Here is a 19,962-nt window from a genome sequence, read left to right on the forward strand (position 1 = left end):
TTAAAGGTTCAGTGTGATTTTCGCTAAGTTCTAAGTGGAATCCTAAATGGAATAATAGTAAAAACCAAATCTAATCAGGATAAAGGCACAACCTTAAATAAATATAAACATTGAGCACTAATGTTTGAGTTAGCTTATTTTGTTTTTATATCATATAATATAAATTAATTTTTCAATAATTGGTAAACATTGTATTGTGATTTTTACTTAAAATTAGTTTCAAGTGGCAATTTGAATAAAAATATAGCAGAATCCTAAATCTAATCAGAATAAAATCGCAACGTTAAATAAACGTAAACATTTAATTTTAAAGTTTCTAAAGTTTTATAAATCGAACAGACCAATTTTATGAAAAAAAATTGATTATTGCAATTTAGTTTTTATTAAATATTACTGAATATAATTAAGATAATTTATACTGTATTGTATAAAGTAGTTCAAAGTCTTTTTAACCTATAAATATAAATATACAATGTTTAGAATAACGATATGACTGAACACAATTAATTATTATCAATTCATTGTAATTCATAATAACCGATTGATGGGTTTATTATACTATATTAATTGCAATTAATTACAATGAATTTGCATTATTAATTTATGGGATTTTCAATAAATCTTTTAAAGTTCATTACTTTACGAATTTGTTAGTAGCAAGTCATACTACTTTGTTATCCCATTTTAAATAAGAATTAAATTTGTATATATCAAACTGAATGCATATAATAGTCATTTATTAGTGCAACAATGTAGCTATTTATTTCGTAAACAAGATTAAAATATTAATAAATATAATTCTTCTGTAAATATGAGTTAAAGTCTTCGTGCAACGTTCTACGATGTGCTCGCCATGAAAAAAATATATATGTTAATTTGATTTCACATTTCAATACAGTTTTACTGACAAAGTATTTACCTTTCTTAACACAGTTATTTTCCGTAATATATCTATAGTGTTATACAAATATATAGAAAAAAATCTCTAGGGTTGTTTGGACTAAAGATATTTAAAACATGAGTGATCAGTATAGTTATAGTGTTGATGTGAAGAGTTCGGGAGTTGTTATATTAAAATTATTAACTCGTTCCGTGATCAGTTAATTAATTTGGCAATTTATTATTAAGTGGCAGTGTAAATATTTTGTGTTTTTAATAAAAATGTTTTCCGGATGTAAAAATCACAGGATTCGCGAAGAAAGGACACCTCTTGTTTTAGGATCAAGAAGAGGTTATGGATCTGTTGCGCACTACTATAATTTCTTGAGATTGTCGTCGCAAAGATTTTCCCTCATGAATTCTTCCGCAGTGGTAAATAAATTATTAAACAATGTATGAAAAGCACTTGAAAATATTGCTTAATGGTAGTTATTGACCTAATAATTGACCATAACCAATTATTGAACAAAACATTATAGGCGCGTGATTTAATAAATATAGTAAATTAGTTCTGATCCACGAAACAAAAACATACATTATAATATACATAATTGGTTCAATTTAATTTACATTCGTTGTTATATGGAAAACTATATGTTATCTGATAAATTTTTATATAGATTTTTTTCTGTTGCAAATTTATGCTTTGTCATTAATAAATCAATACCACATATCATTCTCACTCTCAGCTTATATTTATGTGATTTATAAGAATTTTATAAGATTTTTTAAATTGATACCAGTAGTATTCTAATATTCATGAGATATTAGGATAAGGAAGGTTTATGCATAGATAAAAAAAAGAGTATAATTATTGGTTTTAGGACCCAATGATTAAACAATTATGGATCTTGTTGCTATCTGCATATCGATATTATTACATTGTTCAAATCGACAAAAATTGTAAAAATATCATGTCATTTAAGTTAGTGAAATATTAAGTTGGTGTCTGAGGGAAAGAAAAAGTTTCAGAACGATGATTGTACAACATTTTATTTATACTAAAAATCATTTGTTTTTTTTGGTTCATTGCTTGTAAGAAAAGAAAGTCAATGAAGAATACTTTTTATTGTGTAGTCTTTCACTATTAATGGACAAGTACAAATTTACCCCTTGGAATAATAATATATTATATTATCTATATGGGGTTCTCCGTGGCACAGGGGTTAAAGCTTTGGTCTTGCGACCATCAAGTGTCTAGTAAATATAAATATAAATATAAATATAAATATAACTCGGACAATGATATCAACCAGTAGTGATATCCGTTTTCCCTTGAAACTAAAGATCTCCAAAAAGTTTTCAAATTATAATAATTATATTGTATCGCTGGCATTGCTGCATCAAATTCAAAATATCTCAATAATATAAGACAAATTTTAATAACAAAATTATATATAAAAATAGATAGATGTTAGGGAGAAGATTCATCACAACAACTAATGGAACTGTTCAAGAAATCATTACCCAATTAGATTGTGGTATTACAAAAAGAATCAAGTAGTTGTCCTTTCTAGTTGTGACATATTTGAGTAGCATTTTACTTCTTATTCTTTTTGCAACAATCCTACTTTTTCCAAGGGCAATTTCCATTTAATATCATATTTTGGATATATAATCTTCAGTAAAATTCTGATTAATATCGAGCTGATCGAGGCGGTTTCCGAACCTGAAAACAGTTGTTGCTGATCCACAGTTTTACCACAGAGGCACACTTCTTCATAAATGTCGATAAATCATTGGCATTGCATTGATCTGAAATACGTTTTCTCTCCTAGTATCAAAATTTTGAGTTTTTACGTACAAACTTCTAGTTTGTAAAATAAAAAAATAATGACGCAGGAGTACACATTAAATTGATACTGAACCAAGAGCCAGTGAACCTTTTAAATAAAGTTCCTGCAAAACTAAAAAAAAAAAATACTAGTGATTCTTAGCTTCATTTAGTCATTGGAAGTCCTATGTAAGTTCTTCTCCGAAGTCTGTAAATTTATCTAATCACTTTTATTGCATTAATCATACTCTTTTGTATAAAGATCAAGTGTAATGCAACATATAATACGTGCGATAATTTCTTATGTACATTGTTCATGTAGCATTTTTAAATTTTCATAGATAATGCAACTCCTGGCACGTGGATATTTTGACATTTCGATAGGGCAATACCAACTACATTCTTGTCAGAAATGTTTATTTTCGACCATCAGTTTGGGTCTGCTTCTCTAATTGAGTTAACAACAAATTTTTCTGCAGTAGAATTATTTGTTTCTAAGTGTTGTGTGATGTTTATTTTGTGGTGATTGTTTAGTGCTGCGGCCATGTCTCTGTACACAAGACTATGGAATCGTTGCGAATTTATCTCGGTAAATATTTCGGACAATATTTGCACTGTTTTCGTCTATGTGAAACAAAAATGTTTGCCTTGGAGCTTCTTTTATGTGTTACTAATGGATTTAGATAATCACTTCGTATTTGTTTTGGCTTGGTGTATCATTAATTGAATATATTTTGAACAAGAATTAACAATTGCGGAGAAGAAGTAGTAAATGTAGCATTTCCTGAACCGAGGAATTATATATATATATATATATATATATATATATATAACAAAAATTGACAAATATTTTCATCTGCATAAAATTCTTATAAATTAAAAATTAAGAGCGATAATTGTGTGATTATTGCATATGTTATTTATTTATTAATGACAAAGCATATTATTTTAACAGAGATAAAAATCTTTTTGACAACTTTAGGTTTAATTGAAAACCTAATTTTAATTTAAAAAACATCTTGACTAAAATTGGCATAAATGCCAATTACCATTGCTACTAAATTATACATAATTTTCATCATTATTTTATTTTGAGGAAAAATAATAATATTATTAGGATAATTCAAGCATGAATCATTTTTTAGGTCGTACTTCTCGTTATTATTTCATCAATGATTTGCTGGCTTTAAAAATATAAATATCATAAAATTTAATATAAAGGTTTGAGTTTTGAATAATTACATTAATTGGAATATCTATCTAATAAAAGGAAAAAATTCTGAAGATTTTAAGGATTTCAAATGACATTTCGAGAGTATTGGACGTGAACTGTTTATGGTTATTAAAATTGAGAATTTGCTATAGTTTTGGGGATAAATTTTTACTCGAAGAAATATAATCAAATTTAATTTATTAAATAAAGTAATATTTTAATGTGTTCTTGACAATATTTATGATTTGATGATTTATATGGTTTTATACAATATGTTAATTTTCATGTATAAGTTCTCGGTAATCGTATAAAAAAAAAAATTATTCAAAAATTTATTAACTGAATGCACATGTGCAAAAAATAAAATTCATCATTTTTTATTGTGTGGTTATATGCTAAATTTATGCAATTAGTTGTCGATAATAATGATTGTTGATATATAGAAAAAAAAGTTATATACCGGTTAACAATATATTTGAATCTTCTTAAATCGCAACCCAGAATGAATTTTAGATTTCTTAATATTTATTTTACAAAATATATACTAAATAATTCAGAATAATAATTATTAAATTTTATACGAATAATTATTATGCTATATATTATTTAAAATTGTTATTCAAACTAATATTCAATTAGAAATCTTTAATAAAATAATGGTGTACTAAACGCAAAAAACATGGGAAATATAGGGGAATAAAAAGTTCTATCTACCGATCAACAAAATGTTAGAAATTGCTTAAAATGCATTCCAGGATGAATTTTAAACTTCGAATTTAAAATTTATTTCACAGAAATAGGTTCTTCTACGACTGATATTTAATATGTATTTTATAACTAATTTTATCAGATTCTTCGATATAAACAAGTAACTCTTGTGTACCTTAGCAATTATTTTCGTTGGCGGAATCTAATCAGAAAATTAAAGTGACCCTGATTATTTGGTTTGGTTTGGTTAATATGGGCAGTGTAATCATAAAATGTAAATATGCTTAGCAAACTCACAGATGAATTATTACTGAAAAACATAATTGTTTTTAGAGTCGTTTAGGCTATTCAAATATTCGCAAAAGGTAAACTTGAAATGCATCTTTGGAAATGTAAATCTTTGGGTACATTATAATGGAAAATGCGGAAGGATGAATCAGTAATTCGATTTACTGTAAATATTTGCCAAGGATAATAAATTCTTGGTCGTATAATTGAAGAATAAAAAAGAAGACTAAGGTGTAATCTGCTAAAACGAATACTGAATTTGGATTATTTGAACAAAAATAAAATGAATTTTTTTTAAGATGCTGAGGATTTCAACATAAACAATACGAGAGTATTACAATAAAAAACAGTTGATAGTTAAAAAATCGAATTATTTCATATATTATATGAAAATGTTTTGCGACATTTATCAAAATATTTCATTATTTTAATTTATATGCAAATAAGCTTTATTGAAGCTAGATACATAAACCAGAGATTTTATTATATTGTTAATATAGAAGACTATTTCAATTGTTATATTATATAACTATGCGATTTACTGCTATGATGAAACGACCCCAAAAATTTTTCAAAAACATTTCTTTATTTCAAATTGCAATTATGTTTATGACCTGTATCAATAACTATATATAAATTTTAATTACTGTTCAAATTTAATTCAATTCTGTTATCACGAGATAAAATCTATATTCTTACTGTTGACAAACAGTTTGAGAATTACTTACATAATTAGTAACTTATAAAAACCCCAAGCAACTCCGATACGATTTTTAATAGTTCGTGACTCTTGCACTAGTTAAGACGTGAAGATGTGACAAATCTTAGAAAATTTAGATTCAATTTTATATCAGAAATAAATTAAATTATAATTTTTAATTTTAATTATTAATTTTATTAAGTGACAATGTTTAAAGCAATGCGAAGGCACCACAATCAGCATGAGCTACAGGTGAAACACAGTAGAGTAGTTTTGACTAATTTGCACTAGGTTGAAAACATCTTTTTTTAATTTTTTAAAATTAATTAATAAACACATCACTAGTAAAACTGTTCACAACAAAATATTTTATATATTTACATCAGATTTCGAGTAAACTTTAAATTATCTTCACTGGATTTGTGCCCTTAGAGTCTTGCTTCCAGTATTTGTTAAACTGTAATATGGAAAGTACAAAGGGCAATGCCCATATCTTTCTGGGAAAGACGATTATTATAGAATTTTTTCTTTGATTCTGTTATTACCAAAATTCGGTTTCATCTGTTTTGGTAAATATTTTCACCAGAAATTAATGAAATTATTTTTTCATTACAATATAATTTAAGTATATAAATAATCATTATTTATCGTTGATAGTTAGCAAATTTTAATGAAAATTTGACTATTTTATTCCAAATTGGTGTTCTTTATGTTATTTTTTTACTGAAAACATAATGCATTGTAGAGCTTTCTCTACTCATTAACGATGCAATTGTAATTAAACAATTAGCATCATTATATCACCAAGTGCTAAGCATTTTATGTCAATATATTCATTAATTTTATGCATAAAATTTTGTCTGATCAATTGCTATAAATTCAACAGCATTTTTTTGCAAATGTGGTTTAATTCTTATAAAATAACTTGACCACAAGTAAACATTCCACAAAGTTTGAAATAAAGTCATTTAAAAAAAATCCATAAAATTTAATCAAAAATACACAATGAATTTTTTTTTGAATTTTTGGAACATGTTCCATGGCGGTATAACATAAAGAAACTTTTTACTATCATTGATTTCAGTTGATTTTTATATTATTTTTTTCTCTTCTTCTGATTTTCATAAAAAATCATTGGTACAATACACATTTGTTACCGAAACTTCTGTTGATTTTTAGTTGCTCTAATTGACCTAATTTTTAAAAGACATCACCTAAGTTGAGTTTAAATTTTTTTATTAAGGCATCCATACATTTTGAGTCCTAGTTTGACTCTTCTTCTGTGGACAAAGCTCACAAATTATTTAAAAAACGAAAAAATCACAAGCAATAAACGAATGACATCATTAACAGTCATTTTCGTGGGAAACAAAAATAATTCTTTTGACAAAGAAAAACAACAAATTGAGTTGAACGATGTGTCATCTTAAAATCGATTTCTGTAAAATGATTTTATTATTATTACAGTCGTTCTCAACATAATTTCATTCCAGTATATTTTTCTTTCCTTGTAATTTTAATTGATTCCAATTGTCCAGCTCGTGTTTGAGAATCATTTCGAAGCCATTGTGACATAATCTGTAATGTAACTAAATTAAAAACGTGCTTTATTGCCAAACAGTTTGATCAATATAATAACCATGTGATCGTAAACGTTCTCAAGCTATCGTATTATATATGAATACTTTATATACTATGCCACTATTTAGATAGTATTATCATGAATGATGATTAAGTTGAATGTTTATTGTTATAAATGTCAGTAAATTTTTATTCCAAGAATTAATTATCAAATATTTGCGCTAAAGGGGAACTATACACAACTATCGATAGTTCTCATGGTTTTCTTCTACTGATTGTAATTTTAATTTCAACCAGAAGTTGTATCATTTTTAACATTTATCGGAGCCATACATGGTGTTAATGGTTAAGAACGTGGGCTAGCACAAACTAGTCTAAGGTTTGATCCCAACCTCGTTAAGCTCGATATCAAGCAGTATGATATTAATTTTCCACTTGAGGTTATAGATTTAAAATTTAATATCAAGTGAAAATTGCCTTTTATAGGCATTGCTACAACATAGAACACATAATTCTGATCGCTGTTACTGGCTTAAAACAATTATTTAATGTATTGCAATAATTCTAAAAATGTTGCTACCCCTTTGATATTATATTTGATGTGTAGTTATTATAGCAATTATGCATTTTAAATACTACATTTTATTAGCAATTTTTAATAAATAGTGGATCTGATGGAAAATAAGCAAAAAAATTATTATATCATATCAGTTGATAATTAAGATCAATGGAGAAGTGTATTTCTGCTGATTATTTCTTCAAATTGACCGATTAGGAAACACGTATGCTTCGTATAAGATTATTGTTATATAAAATCAAATAAGTTTAGTTTGTTTTGTATTTCATGTAGAATAAAAATTTCAGTGTAAAAAGTATAGCCACAGATAAAAATTGATGAGATTAAATTGTTAATTTGTATATTAAATATTATGGTGAATTAATATTTAATTGTATTCATGTGGATTACGAAATTTTATGCCTTATTAATTTTTTTTCACCCTATTCATTTTTTCAATAAAATATTTTCCAACTGATCCTATCTCGTTCAATTAGTTCAAACAAAAATTTAAAGCAAAGTGTATTATTTAATATGTAGATTTGTTAAACAACTGCGAATCGAATATAATAAAATTAGCAAAACTTTATACTTGTTAAAAGTGATATAATTGATTCAAACGTATATAAATAATTTTCTTATTTAGTTCCTATTTTGTACTATCTTTATAGTGATTTTTTTAAGACTAACGATTTGAAATTAAATTGTTTTTGAATCGAGTATCCTATGCGTTTTCTAAAATACTTTACTTAAACAATCATTGCATTAACATTAGCGTCCAAGAATATTTTTACATCTGTTATACACAAATATTGCCCATAAATCATCAGTTTTACTATGCCGTCTGGTGCCAAAGAAGAGCAATTTGATCACGTTCGGGCTCTTGTTCGTGGTCTGCACGGCCCGACACGCAATGTGGCACGTCCAGGAACGCCAGTGTTACCCAATTTGCCTGCACTTCCACAACCGACTCAGGTTTATAGGCCTTTGCGTCTGGAGATACCAGAAAGGGCGCACCAGGTTCCCGCCTTGACGGTTACGGCACCAGCCAGCGATGCGCAGAATAGGCGTTTTTCGTTCGGCCTAAGAAGGCAGAGCGCGGTTCGATGAATTAGCTATTTGATTTGATAGCACGTTTGGTTTTTTTCGCGGTTTGGTTATTGTTTTGGTTTTGTTTTGTTTTTTTTTTTGTTGTATGTTTTTTTGTTTTTGTCTTTATTTTGTTTTGTTTATGTACGAATACTTTTGTGTGGAAAACTTGCATGAGATTTTTTCTGGAAAACTTGTTTTCGTGCCAAAGTCGTTTTCAACGACACCTTTTACATTCCAAATTTTTGTGATGCTGAAATTTCTACTATTCTCTATTATTTTTTAGACTCATGCAAGTTTTCTGTTATTTTTGAAAAAGTTATAAATTGTCGCCTGATCTTCGATGTTGACGAGGAGCTGCTGCTTGCTTGAATAACATACGAACCTAATTTTATATTTACTTCTATGTTTTTGGTGATGCATATGCGAAATTTTTACAATTTAAGAAGTTAATGCTTTATTTATATGTTTTGAAGAGTTAACAATGTTTTTAAGCAATGTTTTTGGTGATGCATATGCGAATTTTTTACAATTTAAGAAGTTAATGCTTTATTTATATGTTTTGAAGAGTTAACAATGTTTTTAAGCAATTGTTTTAACTCTTGTTTTTATTTCACACCAGTCAAAAAAAATATTACTCCGGCGAAAATATATTATCTTGCATTTTAGTATGTATATCAACGAAGTCTTCCATACTTAGTTCATTAAAATAATTTTTACTGCTATTTTTTTAAATACACGTTTAGTCTAAAATAAACCAATATTTAAAATTTATGAAGTCTATTTGTCAGTGAGATAATTTTAACTCAGCACCAGAAGTAAAAAGTATTAGTTTTGGCAGCAACATTTATTCAACAGGTATGTTTTTGGAGTGCTTGAAAATATTTTTGCTTGCCAGAATTGTCAAACTTGATTAGTTGCCTTCACATTAGGATCATTCTAATTTTTTTTTCTCAAAAATATAAATCCAACGGTTTTACAACTTTAGTAACTCGACAGGTTATTTCTTTTAAAGAAATGAAATTTACTTGTTTTTATTGATTCACATTATATTTTCAGTTTTCTTCTATATATAGCATAATGAAAACGTGCATTAATAATGCTTTTTATCCACTCTTAATTGATTGACTCTCAAAAAATATAAAGAATGTACTTATAGCGTTTAATTTATTTATCAATTGTACAAAACTCTGTTTGCCTTGATTGAAAAGTTTTCTTTATATCATTAAATTTGAATCTACAATACAACAAGGCTCTTATTAGCAAATATCTTTTGTTTTTTGACTTACTATGTTTTCATCAGATTGTTTAAGATCTGATTCAGTGTGACTAAGGTTGTTGTTATGCATGGCCACAATTAATTACAAATACACTTGGAAAATTTACTACTTAGTAATAAAGCGCTGAAATTATTCTCGTTTCTAACACATATAGACAAACGTTTTCAATTGTTTGTATACAAATGTTACGAACATGTCGAAGAATGAGTGATCTTGATTATGGCAACTCTCCAGCAACGTAAATTTAATACTAATTTAACTTTTGTGCTATTTGATTAATGAATTTTTAAATTTGTTCTTAATGTTTTCCGTGGTTCTGATCTTTTTATTCTATTTGAATGGATGCAGTAGTATGCAGCAACCTATTTAACACATTCCTTTTTAGATTAAAACAATAAACAGCCTTGCCAAGTATTTCTAAAAGGTAATTTGGCGTCGAGAAGGAACGCCCAACGTCGGGGCATTGCTTTTAAGAGCAACAGCATTTACGTATCTAGTGCTTCTCTTGTTCAACTTTTTGAAGTGTTTTATTGAAGTTTATTTGAGTAAAACAATCGTGTTTCAAATGGAATCGTATTCTAAGTGCGATTATAGCATTGTGGCCTATTATTTGGAAGTTACGATCGCTTTGTTCTGAGTGGAAATAACTATTTGTCTGGACAAACGCGTCCATAATATTGAACTAACCAGGTTTGCATACGAAATGTATTAACACAATCGCTTAACAACTCAGGAATATATTTATAAATTTTATGTACCAAATATTTGTGCCGTTTATCTTTTTGATCAAATTAAACAAGGTTAAGTATAAACCAATCATATTATATTTTATTAGCATAAGTTACAACCAGCGTTTGCCAAAGTCACACATTAGTATGCAATCAGAAATTATTGAAAAAGTAATTGTTCAAGCTTTGGTTGCATTTTAAATTTGTTTCTCTTGGTCCCATTATTCAGGAACATATACTTGATGGGGGGAACTATAAATGTATTACAAAATGTACATTTATAAGTTCCTTCTTCTATAAGCAGATGGTGATCAATAAAAATATTTATTTCTATTTGTTTTTGTTATAATCATCTTCTTCGTGATGTATCAAGCATATCGTAATGTAGGATTTAGATGACCTAAAATCTTAAAAAATACATTGAAGATTCTTCAAAAATACTATTTTTATGATCTGCTTAATATAGCATAATTGAGTAGAAGGAGGTAATTGTTTTAATATAATTTATTATTTCCAATTAATGAATATTTCCAACTTCAGTAAAACGTTTTGAAATCTCTGCGCGTTTTTATTAATATCGCTCGTATAATTCGTTCGATTGCTACATATTTGCCAAACGTCATAACAGAGACTAATCCAATAAATCATTTTCCTCTACAACGTATGCTAGTAGTTTGCAACATAAAATTGTATTTAATTTTAGTACCTATTTAAATGATTTGTGAGAATTCCTGGCAACGAAGACTGCTGAATTTTGTATATCTCGTTTTAAATTTCGTGCGTTTCATTTCTCATTTGATCTCGTTTAAAACGGTTATGGTTTCAGATGTTGTACGTACTGAAACTTACAAAAGTGTGTAAAAACCAAAAAAGTGAAAATTAATATTTGTATTTATTTGTGAATTTGTACTAACGGACTGTATGATTGTGTCATGTGCATTGAACATTACCAGCTTGCTTTGCGGAATATTGCGGATTGCTCGGCAAGTTTTTGGTGTGAGAATGGAATAATAGATTATTTGAAAAATACATTGATTTTGTATAACTAAAACTTATTTTTTAATCTTAACATTGTTACTGCGTTGGAAAATTAATCCATTGATTCATGTTTTGAACAAAATCTTGTTTTTTTTTAACACTTCTTAAATATAATATGCCAATGATAACTGCATATGCCTATGTTGTAATATTTTTGTAAATTCCAATAAAAATATTGACAATTATTATCGAATGGGATTTGATTCTAATCGTGTTTGAAATACTGTGGAAATTTTACTGACTTTACCATGGTCAATACATGTGCTTTTTTATTTAACAGAACTCATGCTTAATTTTTTAATTCCTGTGTAATAGCCTTTAATTTTTAACCAGGCCATCGACCGTTCGGACCTGATGTGTTCGTTGGGTCATAGGACACTTCTTTCCTACCTGGATGCCGGAGATGCTCAGGCACTACGAGATTTTTTATCCAGTAGACAACATCAAGTAGATGACAGGGACGAGGTAATGATAAAAATTTACAATATCTATATATTTCTATTATTTACCTTGATATATTTTTTATTTTTCAGAATGGAACCACCATTCTCATGTTGGCAGCCTCGAGGGGTTCATCGCCTTTCTGTCGCGAGCTTTTATCTCTTGGAGCAGATGCCGCAGCCGAAGATCATGATTCCTGGACGGCGATGCACTTTGCGGCCCGCAACGGTCACGCCGCGCCGCTGCGGGCCCTAATTGAGCATGGGGCGCCAAAGGAACACCGAGACATGGGTGGTTGGACACCATTGTTGTGGGCTTCATACAGGTAGGAGGAATGTAATCTAAAAATAGTAATAGAGTTGATATATGTTAACAACAAACGTTTAATATATTTAGTTTGAGTTTGAAAGCTTCATTATAATTTTTATTTTTATAGGGGGCATACAGAATGTGTTCGCATTTTATTAGACGCAGGAGCAGACGTGCAAGCAAGAGGTGGATACAACTTAAGTGCATTGCTTTGGGCCGCAGGAAGGGGGCACACTGAAGTCGTCAGATTACTTGTTGAACGAGGTGCCAAAGTTAATGTGGCTGATAAAGTATGTATAACATAATATAATCATGATCCTTCATATATTATATTTACTTTTTCAAACTTAAGAAATTAATATTCATATTTATTTATTTTAGTACGGAACCACAGCATTAGTATGGGCTTGCAGACGTGGGTGCTTAGAAATTGTGGATATACTTCTGAAGGTAAACAATATATATTTTTCCAATATCTTCTTGTATAACATGATGCAACCAATAATATTAAGCAAATATATAAATGTGTATTATTATGTATTTTAAATTCAAACTGTTGCCTAAGAGAATTAAGCATTAAAATCTTTCTTCTTTCTCTTAGGCGGGTGCTAGTGTAGATTCTTCCGGAATGTATTCCTGGACGCCATTGTTAGTGGCTGTTCAAAATAGGCATCAAGAAGTTGTTTCACGTTTACTTCAACATAAACCAAATGTGAATGCATTAGACTCGGATGGAGCCACAGCACTTGCCATTGCCTGCCGGGAAGGCTTAGCAGAAATTGCTCATATGTTAGTAAATGCTGGTGCTTATGTTAACTTGCAGGTAAAGTTAAATTATATATAATTGTAATTGTAACAAATTTAACAAATGATTTATATTATATTTTAGGACAGGACCGGCGATAGTCAATTGATTCATGCAGTAAAAGGTGGCCATCGTGGTATTGTGGAATCGCTCTTGAAACGACATGCTGATCTAGATGTTCCTGGTCGGGATAGAAAAACTGCCATATATACAGCAGTGGAAAAGGGTCATACTGCAATAGTACGTCTCTTGTTGGCTGCTAATCCTGATCTTGAGATACAAACTAAGGTATATATTTGAAATATGTTATAGCATTGAATTTATGAATTTTTTAAAATTTATATTTTATATTTTTTTAAATCTGAAAATTAGCACTAAGAAATCAAAAAATGTATGTATTTTTAGGATGGAGACACCGCACTTCTCAGAGCTGTGAGAACTAGAAATGTAGAAATTGTAACATTGCTATTAGATAAAAAAGCTAAAATTAATGCAGTAGACTTCAAAGGAGATACATGTCTTCACATTGCAATGAGAGCGAGATCTAAAGTATTTTGATTTAAATATATTTTTAATTAACTTTAAATATTAGTTACTATATTCCAATTTTTTTAGGCGATAGTGGAAGTGTTGCTTAGAAATCCTAAGCATAGTCAGTTGTTATATAGACCAAATAAAGCTGGAGAAACTGCATATAACATTGATATGCATCATCCAAAACAATTTTAGGACAAATTTATGGAGCCAGTATGTTTATTAATCATTTAATTAATAATAATTAACGAATCTATATTGATTTGATATTATCGTTTTCAGGAAGACTCAATACAAATGAGGATTGTGAGGGAATGCTGGGATATGAATTATATAGCAGTGCTCTTGCAGATATTCTAAGCGATCCAGGACTTACTATGCCTATTACAGTTGGATTATATGCTAAATGGGGTTCTGGAAAATCATTTCTGCTTTCCAAACTTAAAGGTAAAATTTATATAGATGGCAGTTGTTTTTATAAATTACATAAATATTTAAAGAACTAATGGAGTAACAAAATTTAGTCTATGCTATAAAACTTTATATACATTGAGTATATAGAAGACTTTAAGATTTTTAAATCTGCTTCACAGTTTTTTCTAAACGAAAATAAGTTCAATTTAATTTTTAGAGGAAATGAAGAGTTTTGCACGTCAATGGTGTGAACCAGTTGCTGGTGCTCCTTGGTTAGCAGTATGGCTTTGCGCTCACCTCGCATTGTTAGTTGGTCTTGCTACTGGATTGGGTACATTTTCTTGGATATGGGGACTTGCTGCTGGATTGATTACTGTTGGAGTTTTACTTAGCGCTTATTTGTCCCTCAGAGTTGCCAGCAACAGGTAAGAACTGAAATAAATATTTCTATTTTTACTTCTTGAACTTTATAGTTTATTTAAATTTTTGTTTAATTTGTAGATATGATTGCTATTGGCCCTACAATCTAAACGTCTCAATAAATCGTCGTTTGAATTCTTTGAAATTGTTACTGCAAGTTCTATTCTGTCACCCACCTGGACCAAGAGCATCGTCAGCACCATCCGCTGACCCAGTACATTTTTACTTTGCAGATCAAAATAAAGTACCTTAATAATATAATTCTTCATTATAGTTAACATAAATTATTCTAATAACTTTTATGATTTTAGGGCGCAGGCGCAGACGGCGAAGGAGCAATGGTACACATGTTAACATCTTTATTTGAAGTGATAGAACGCGATTATGGTCTTATTTCTACGCGCTTATTCCGTGCATTTCGGCCACGACCTTTTAAATCCAACTCTGGCTGGCGATTCCGTCGTTTTTGCTGTTTTCCTAATATCTTATTGTTCGAAGTCACTTTGCTTGCTTTTATAGCGACCGCAAGTCTTGGATTATACTGCTTACTGGATGCAAATCAATCGATAAGTGATTCTAACTTAACTGTTGTACTTATGGCTCTCGGACTTGGGTTGGCAGTTATCTTGACGGCTAATATCCAATCACTAGGAAGAGCCGCTGTTTCATTGATCTTTGGCCCGAAACACCATTTGCAGAATGCAATTAAGAATAACAGCGATCCAATTACTGGACTAGCTAACGAAGTTGCACTTATGAGCGATCTGGTTACGTGTTTGGATGCTTTTACGAATCAACAGAGCAGACTAGTTGGTATCATAGACGCTTTGGACAGTTGCGATGTTGAGAAAATAATTGCTATGTTGAATTCTGTACATCAACTGCTATCAGAGCCTAAGAGACCGTTTATAGTACTCTTAGCAGTGGATCCGCATATTATTTCAAAGGTATATTTGATAATTTGCACCATAAATAATATTATAATTGAAGTTAAAAATAAGACTTTCAATATATTTTTGATTCCAGGCAGTCGAATCCAAGAGCAGGCGTGTTTTTCAGCGAAGGCAGTATAGGAGGTCACGATTTCTTACGAAACTTAGTACATTTGCCAGTTTACTTACAAAACTCTGGTTTGCGTCAAGCTCAACGCGCCCAAAGTACTGCTTTGGTACATCGAAGCAGGAATAAAGAAGATGATGGTGAAATGTTAACTGGATCGGTTAGTATATTGATAATAATATAATATTGTGTTGATAAAGAAATTATTTTATCTAGATTTTGTTTATAATTAACATCATTATTTGTTTATGTTTAATTTTACAGGTATCCAATCGTCGTCTATCTTCGGCTTCAGAATTAATGGCATCTCAAGAAAAACTTAGACCACCAAGAGGATCTCGTAAACTACGTCTTTCAGATTCTATTGCAAGTTCCATAGGTTCTAATTTGCATCGCGTTGGGACTGCAGGTGGTGCTGGTAGTTCTACTCAGCCACATTGGGACTTATCCAAAATGCTTTTGGCGGACGATTACTTTAGCGACGTTAATCCTAGGAGTATGCGTCGGTTGATGAATGTAATATACATCACGGGTCCGTAAAAGTTTTTATTTAATTTAGTTACATGTTCCGTTAATTACTTATAAAATAATAATTATGGTTTTGTTGCAGGTCGATTATTAAAAGCATTCCATATTGATTTTAACTGGTACAGATTATGCTCTTGGATAAATCTCACGGAACAATGGCCTCTAAGAGCAAGCTTGATAGTCTTATATCATGACAACATGGGAGATAGATTAGATGATAATTCATCATTGCACAGTTTATATGACAAGTAAGAACAAAAATTTAATTTGATATATAATTATATCATGAATTTAAATTTACTTACTGTTGCTTTTTAGGGTTCGGGCACAAGTACCAGCCTTGAAAGAAGCGGCGCCTTTATTGGAACTTGATAGGGATGAGCGCAAATTAGATGCTTTCTTGTCTCTGCATAAAACAACCTTGCAAGTGGCTGATTTGAGAGTTTTCATGCCGTTTACAATAAATTTAGACCCTTATTTGCGCAAAGTACTTAAAGGTAAAAGAAACTCATATAGCTTATATATTATTTTACTGTAGAACATTAAAAATTTACATCGATTAATTTTTAGAGGATCAACAAAACATGGAAGACGAATCGGTAGTAACTAATGTTCGATCTCCGCCGACTGGTATTTGGCAACCGATTCCTAATGTTTCCTCAAATGCCATGGATGCCACAACAGATGATCAGACCGACTTGGTACCACCCATTATTAATGCTCCGCACAACAACCTAATATGCAACAATGGTGGCCTGGACCAATGCAAAATGATCCAAGAAACTACGAGCCGCCTTTTAATCTACCGGTAATATTAGTTAGTTTAGCAATTTTTCAACATTGAAAAGATTTTCAATTGTTATTTATTTCATTCTTGTCCAACATGTTTTATTTTAACAATCTGTGTTTAATTTTCTTTTCAGATTGACATTCCTCCTTGCCGTTTGTCTTCCTTGAGCTGTGATGATATAGAAAAATTGATGTTGCAAGTGGATGAATTAAAACCATTAGTACCAAGTGTTGCTCCTAAATTGCATCAGAATTGTGTAACAGGACGTGTACTAGCAAACTGTGATCTTAAGGTAAGTGTAATAGAAGCAATGCAGCTGAAATGCTAAGCTATACAAGAATCATTTTATTTCCGCTTTTCAGGAATTAAAAAGCGTTTTAGGCATTACATTTGGACATTGGGAAGTTTTCCCGAATGTTGTTTGAAGGATTGCGTGTAATGGAAATGACCCCCACAAGCTCCTGGAATTGTCATCAACGACCCCATCAAGAAGAGGAAGAAATAGCTCATACTATTGTTCCACCACCAAGAATCAAGCCTGATACTATTAAAACAGGTTAGTGTTTTTGAATTTGGGAAATTTACTGTAGTATATTAGAAACAACACATGAATGAATTGATTTACTGAAGACATAGAACAGCATTCACAAAATATGCACATTGAAGATATTTCTAAATAATACAATTGGTGACTTGTTGAATAGTTAACGTTTAAATTATTGCAAAATAAAATATTCAGAGAAAATTGTAATTGTGATTCTCCTCAAAATTTTCATCAGCACCAATTCTATCATTACAATTAGATTTTTGCTAACATTTAAACACACACAAAATGTACTTTTGCATTTAATAACATTATGCAAAAATGTTTTGAACACAAAAGGCTTTTTAATTATCACTTTCTACTTTTGCTATCAGTTTACACCGCAGGAATATCAAGTAAGTTTGGTAATGAGTGATTAGATTTTTTTTCTATGGCATGTGGTATATTTGATCAAAAGTAGGTTTGTGATACATTGCATTTTTTCATAAATATTGCTAGCACCTTTCTTATGTGATATATTCTAAATTTTTAGCATTCCTAGCTTTGAATGTAAAATTTTCAGCCTTGCTGAGTAGATTTAGAAGCATTCCATTAAACAGATTTTCGATTAAACTTTTTGCACGATCTTCTTATATACTATCTCGCTACTCCTTAGCTTGCATGTTATTAAAATATTTCTTCAATATGAATGATTTTTAGTCATATTTATATTGTTAGAAACATGCAACATCATGAACACATTTGATCAATTTGAGCATTTTCTCTACTCATCCGTCGAAATTTTCAAATTATATATTTGAAAAAACATTTATTTACAAGGCAAATTTTATTAAGTTTAAGTTATTTGTTTCTTTAACAAGTTTCCCATTAATTTTTTCGAAAGGTCTCACTATTGCTCATATACACATACTTATTTCAATTTTGGGAAAATAGATTCTAAATGACTTGAAACATCCAGAAAACATAACTATCAAGTCATATATCTGGAAAACTTGAAAAAAATCGTGGAGTTAGTATTGGATTAATAAGAAAATCGGTTTTTATTAATAAATCAGCCATTGGTTGATTTCTCTATTTCCTTACCGAAAGCGCATGCACGTCAGTTCTATTATTCTATTTTTTCATTTCAATCATTTTGAAATTCTTTATTCTATCAAATACATATTTTTACTTTGAGATTTTTTTTTCCATTCTGCTTATTATTTTTCCATTTTCAATTTCCAGTTGACCCTAGAAGAGCAAACAATATGCGGCGCATTGCAACTCTTAACGAGGAAGCATTGGAGGATGTCCTCAGCGGCGATTCTTTGCCAAAAACAAATGAACCGGCAAAGCAGGTGAGACAACAGGGGTGGTCAATCCGTTTGTGGCGGGCCACCAAACTCAGGATACAACACTCATCTGTTGACATCGCCGATATCGCTAAATGTGTCACGGATGACGCACATTTGTAAATCTGCGAACACATTGTCGACCGATGATTTTGTTTTCTTTCATATTATTGCTTTTAGATTTATTTGGTTTATTGGGTTTTATTTTGATTTTTCTGCTATTGCTCACGGTTTTGGATTGATTTGGTAGAAAGTTTATATAAATCACAGTTTTGTGGTGCGCTGCAGTGATTTTGTGAATAAATGAGCTTTAATATTTATCATTTTTACTTATTAATATAGTTTAAAAATAATAATGAGTTATAAAGCCAAATTGGAATAATATTCAGATACCCTAGTATATTTTTATCGGACATAAATACTGTCTATATAATTATACTAGTAAGCCAAAGTTTTAATACACGAATTTAGCATGTGTAGTCTTTTACAATATGTACTTAAGTAGACAATTAATTCATTCGAAAATTATTACTACTATTTGTTATGCAATTAATCTGTATTTTTTATTATATTTTATTGTCAATTAAATTGAAGAAAATTTGTTCAAAGTAATCTGCGATATTAAATTTGCTTCAATATTGTATCTTTTTTAAACTGCTTCATATTTTAATCCTACCTTGTACTTGCATTACTTTCTTTCGTATTAAATGCACGTTTATTTCTCTAATGTAATTTTATGAATATATTTGATTATGCAAAAGTATGTAGCTACATACATTATTCATATCTATATTTTAAGTCAAATGTTATTGTCCCCGTAGTTATCTCTATTATTGCATTTTTGATATCGATTAGTATATCGTGATATATTTTGTGATTTTTTTTTTAAATTT

The 19,962-nt window shown here is 29.7% G+C and overlaps 1 protein-coding gene across 1 annotated transcript; it reads left to right on the top strand.

Moving 5' to 3' along the window:
- Positions 1 to 841: 841 nt before the first annotated feature.
- Positions 842 to 17,619, top strand: LOC113365563 (kinase D-interacting substrate of 220 kDa B-like). Its single transcript, XM_026607094.1, is given in 23 exon segments — positions 842 to 1,311; positions 12,228 to 12,359; positions 12,428 to 12,660; positions 12,772 to 12,934; positions 13,026 to 13,094; positions 13,246 to 13,467; positions 13,534 to 13,737; positions 13,855 to 13,998; positions 14,065 to 14,161; positions 14,164 to 14,196; positions 14,266 to 14,430; positions 14,615 to 14,822; positions 14,899 to 15,061; positions 15,129 to 15,764; positions 15,844 to 15,870; positions 15,872 to 16,036; positions 16,141 to 16,408; positions 16,487 to 16,652; positions 16,723 to 16,901; positions 16,975 to 17,105; positions 17,147 to 17,212; positions 17,328 to 17,486; positions 17,557 to 17,619. Coding segments are annotated over 23 exon segments (3,843 nt in total). The 5' UTR covers positions 842 to 1,161.
- Positions 17,620 to 19,962: the final 2,343 nt, after the last annotated feature.

Source organism: Ctenocephalides felis, unplaced genomic scaffold, assembly GCF_003426905.1.
Source record: "Ctenocephalides felis isolate EL2017-DRISC unplaced genomic scaffold, ASM342690v1 CF-g0.4_SCAFFOLD_01118, whole genome shotgun sequence".
NCBI classification, from domain to species: domain Eukaryota; kingdom Metazoa; phylum Arthropoda; class Insecta; order Siphonaptera; family Pulicidae; genus Ctenocephalides; species Ctenocephalides felis.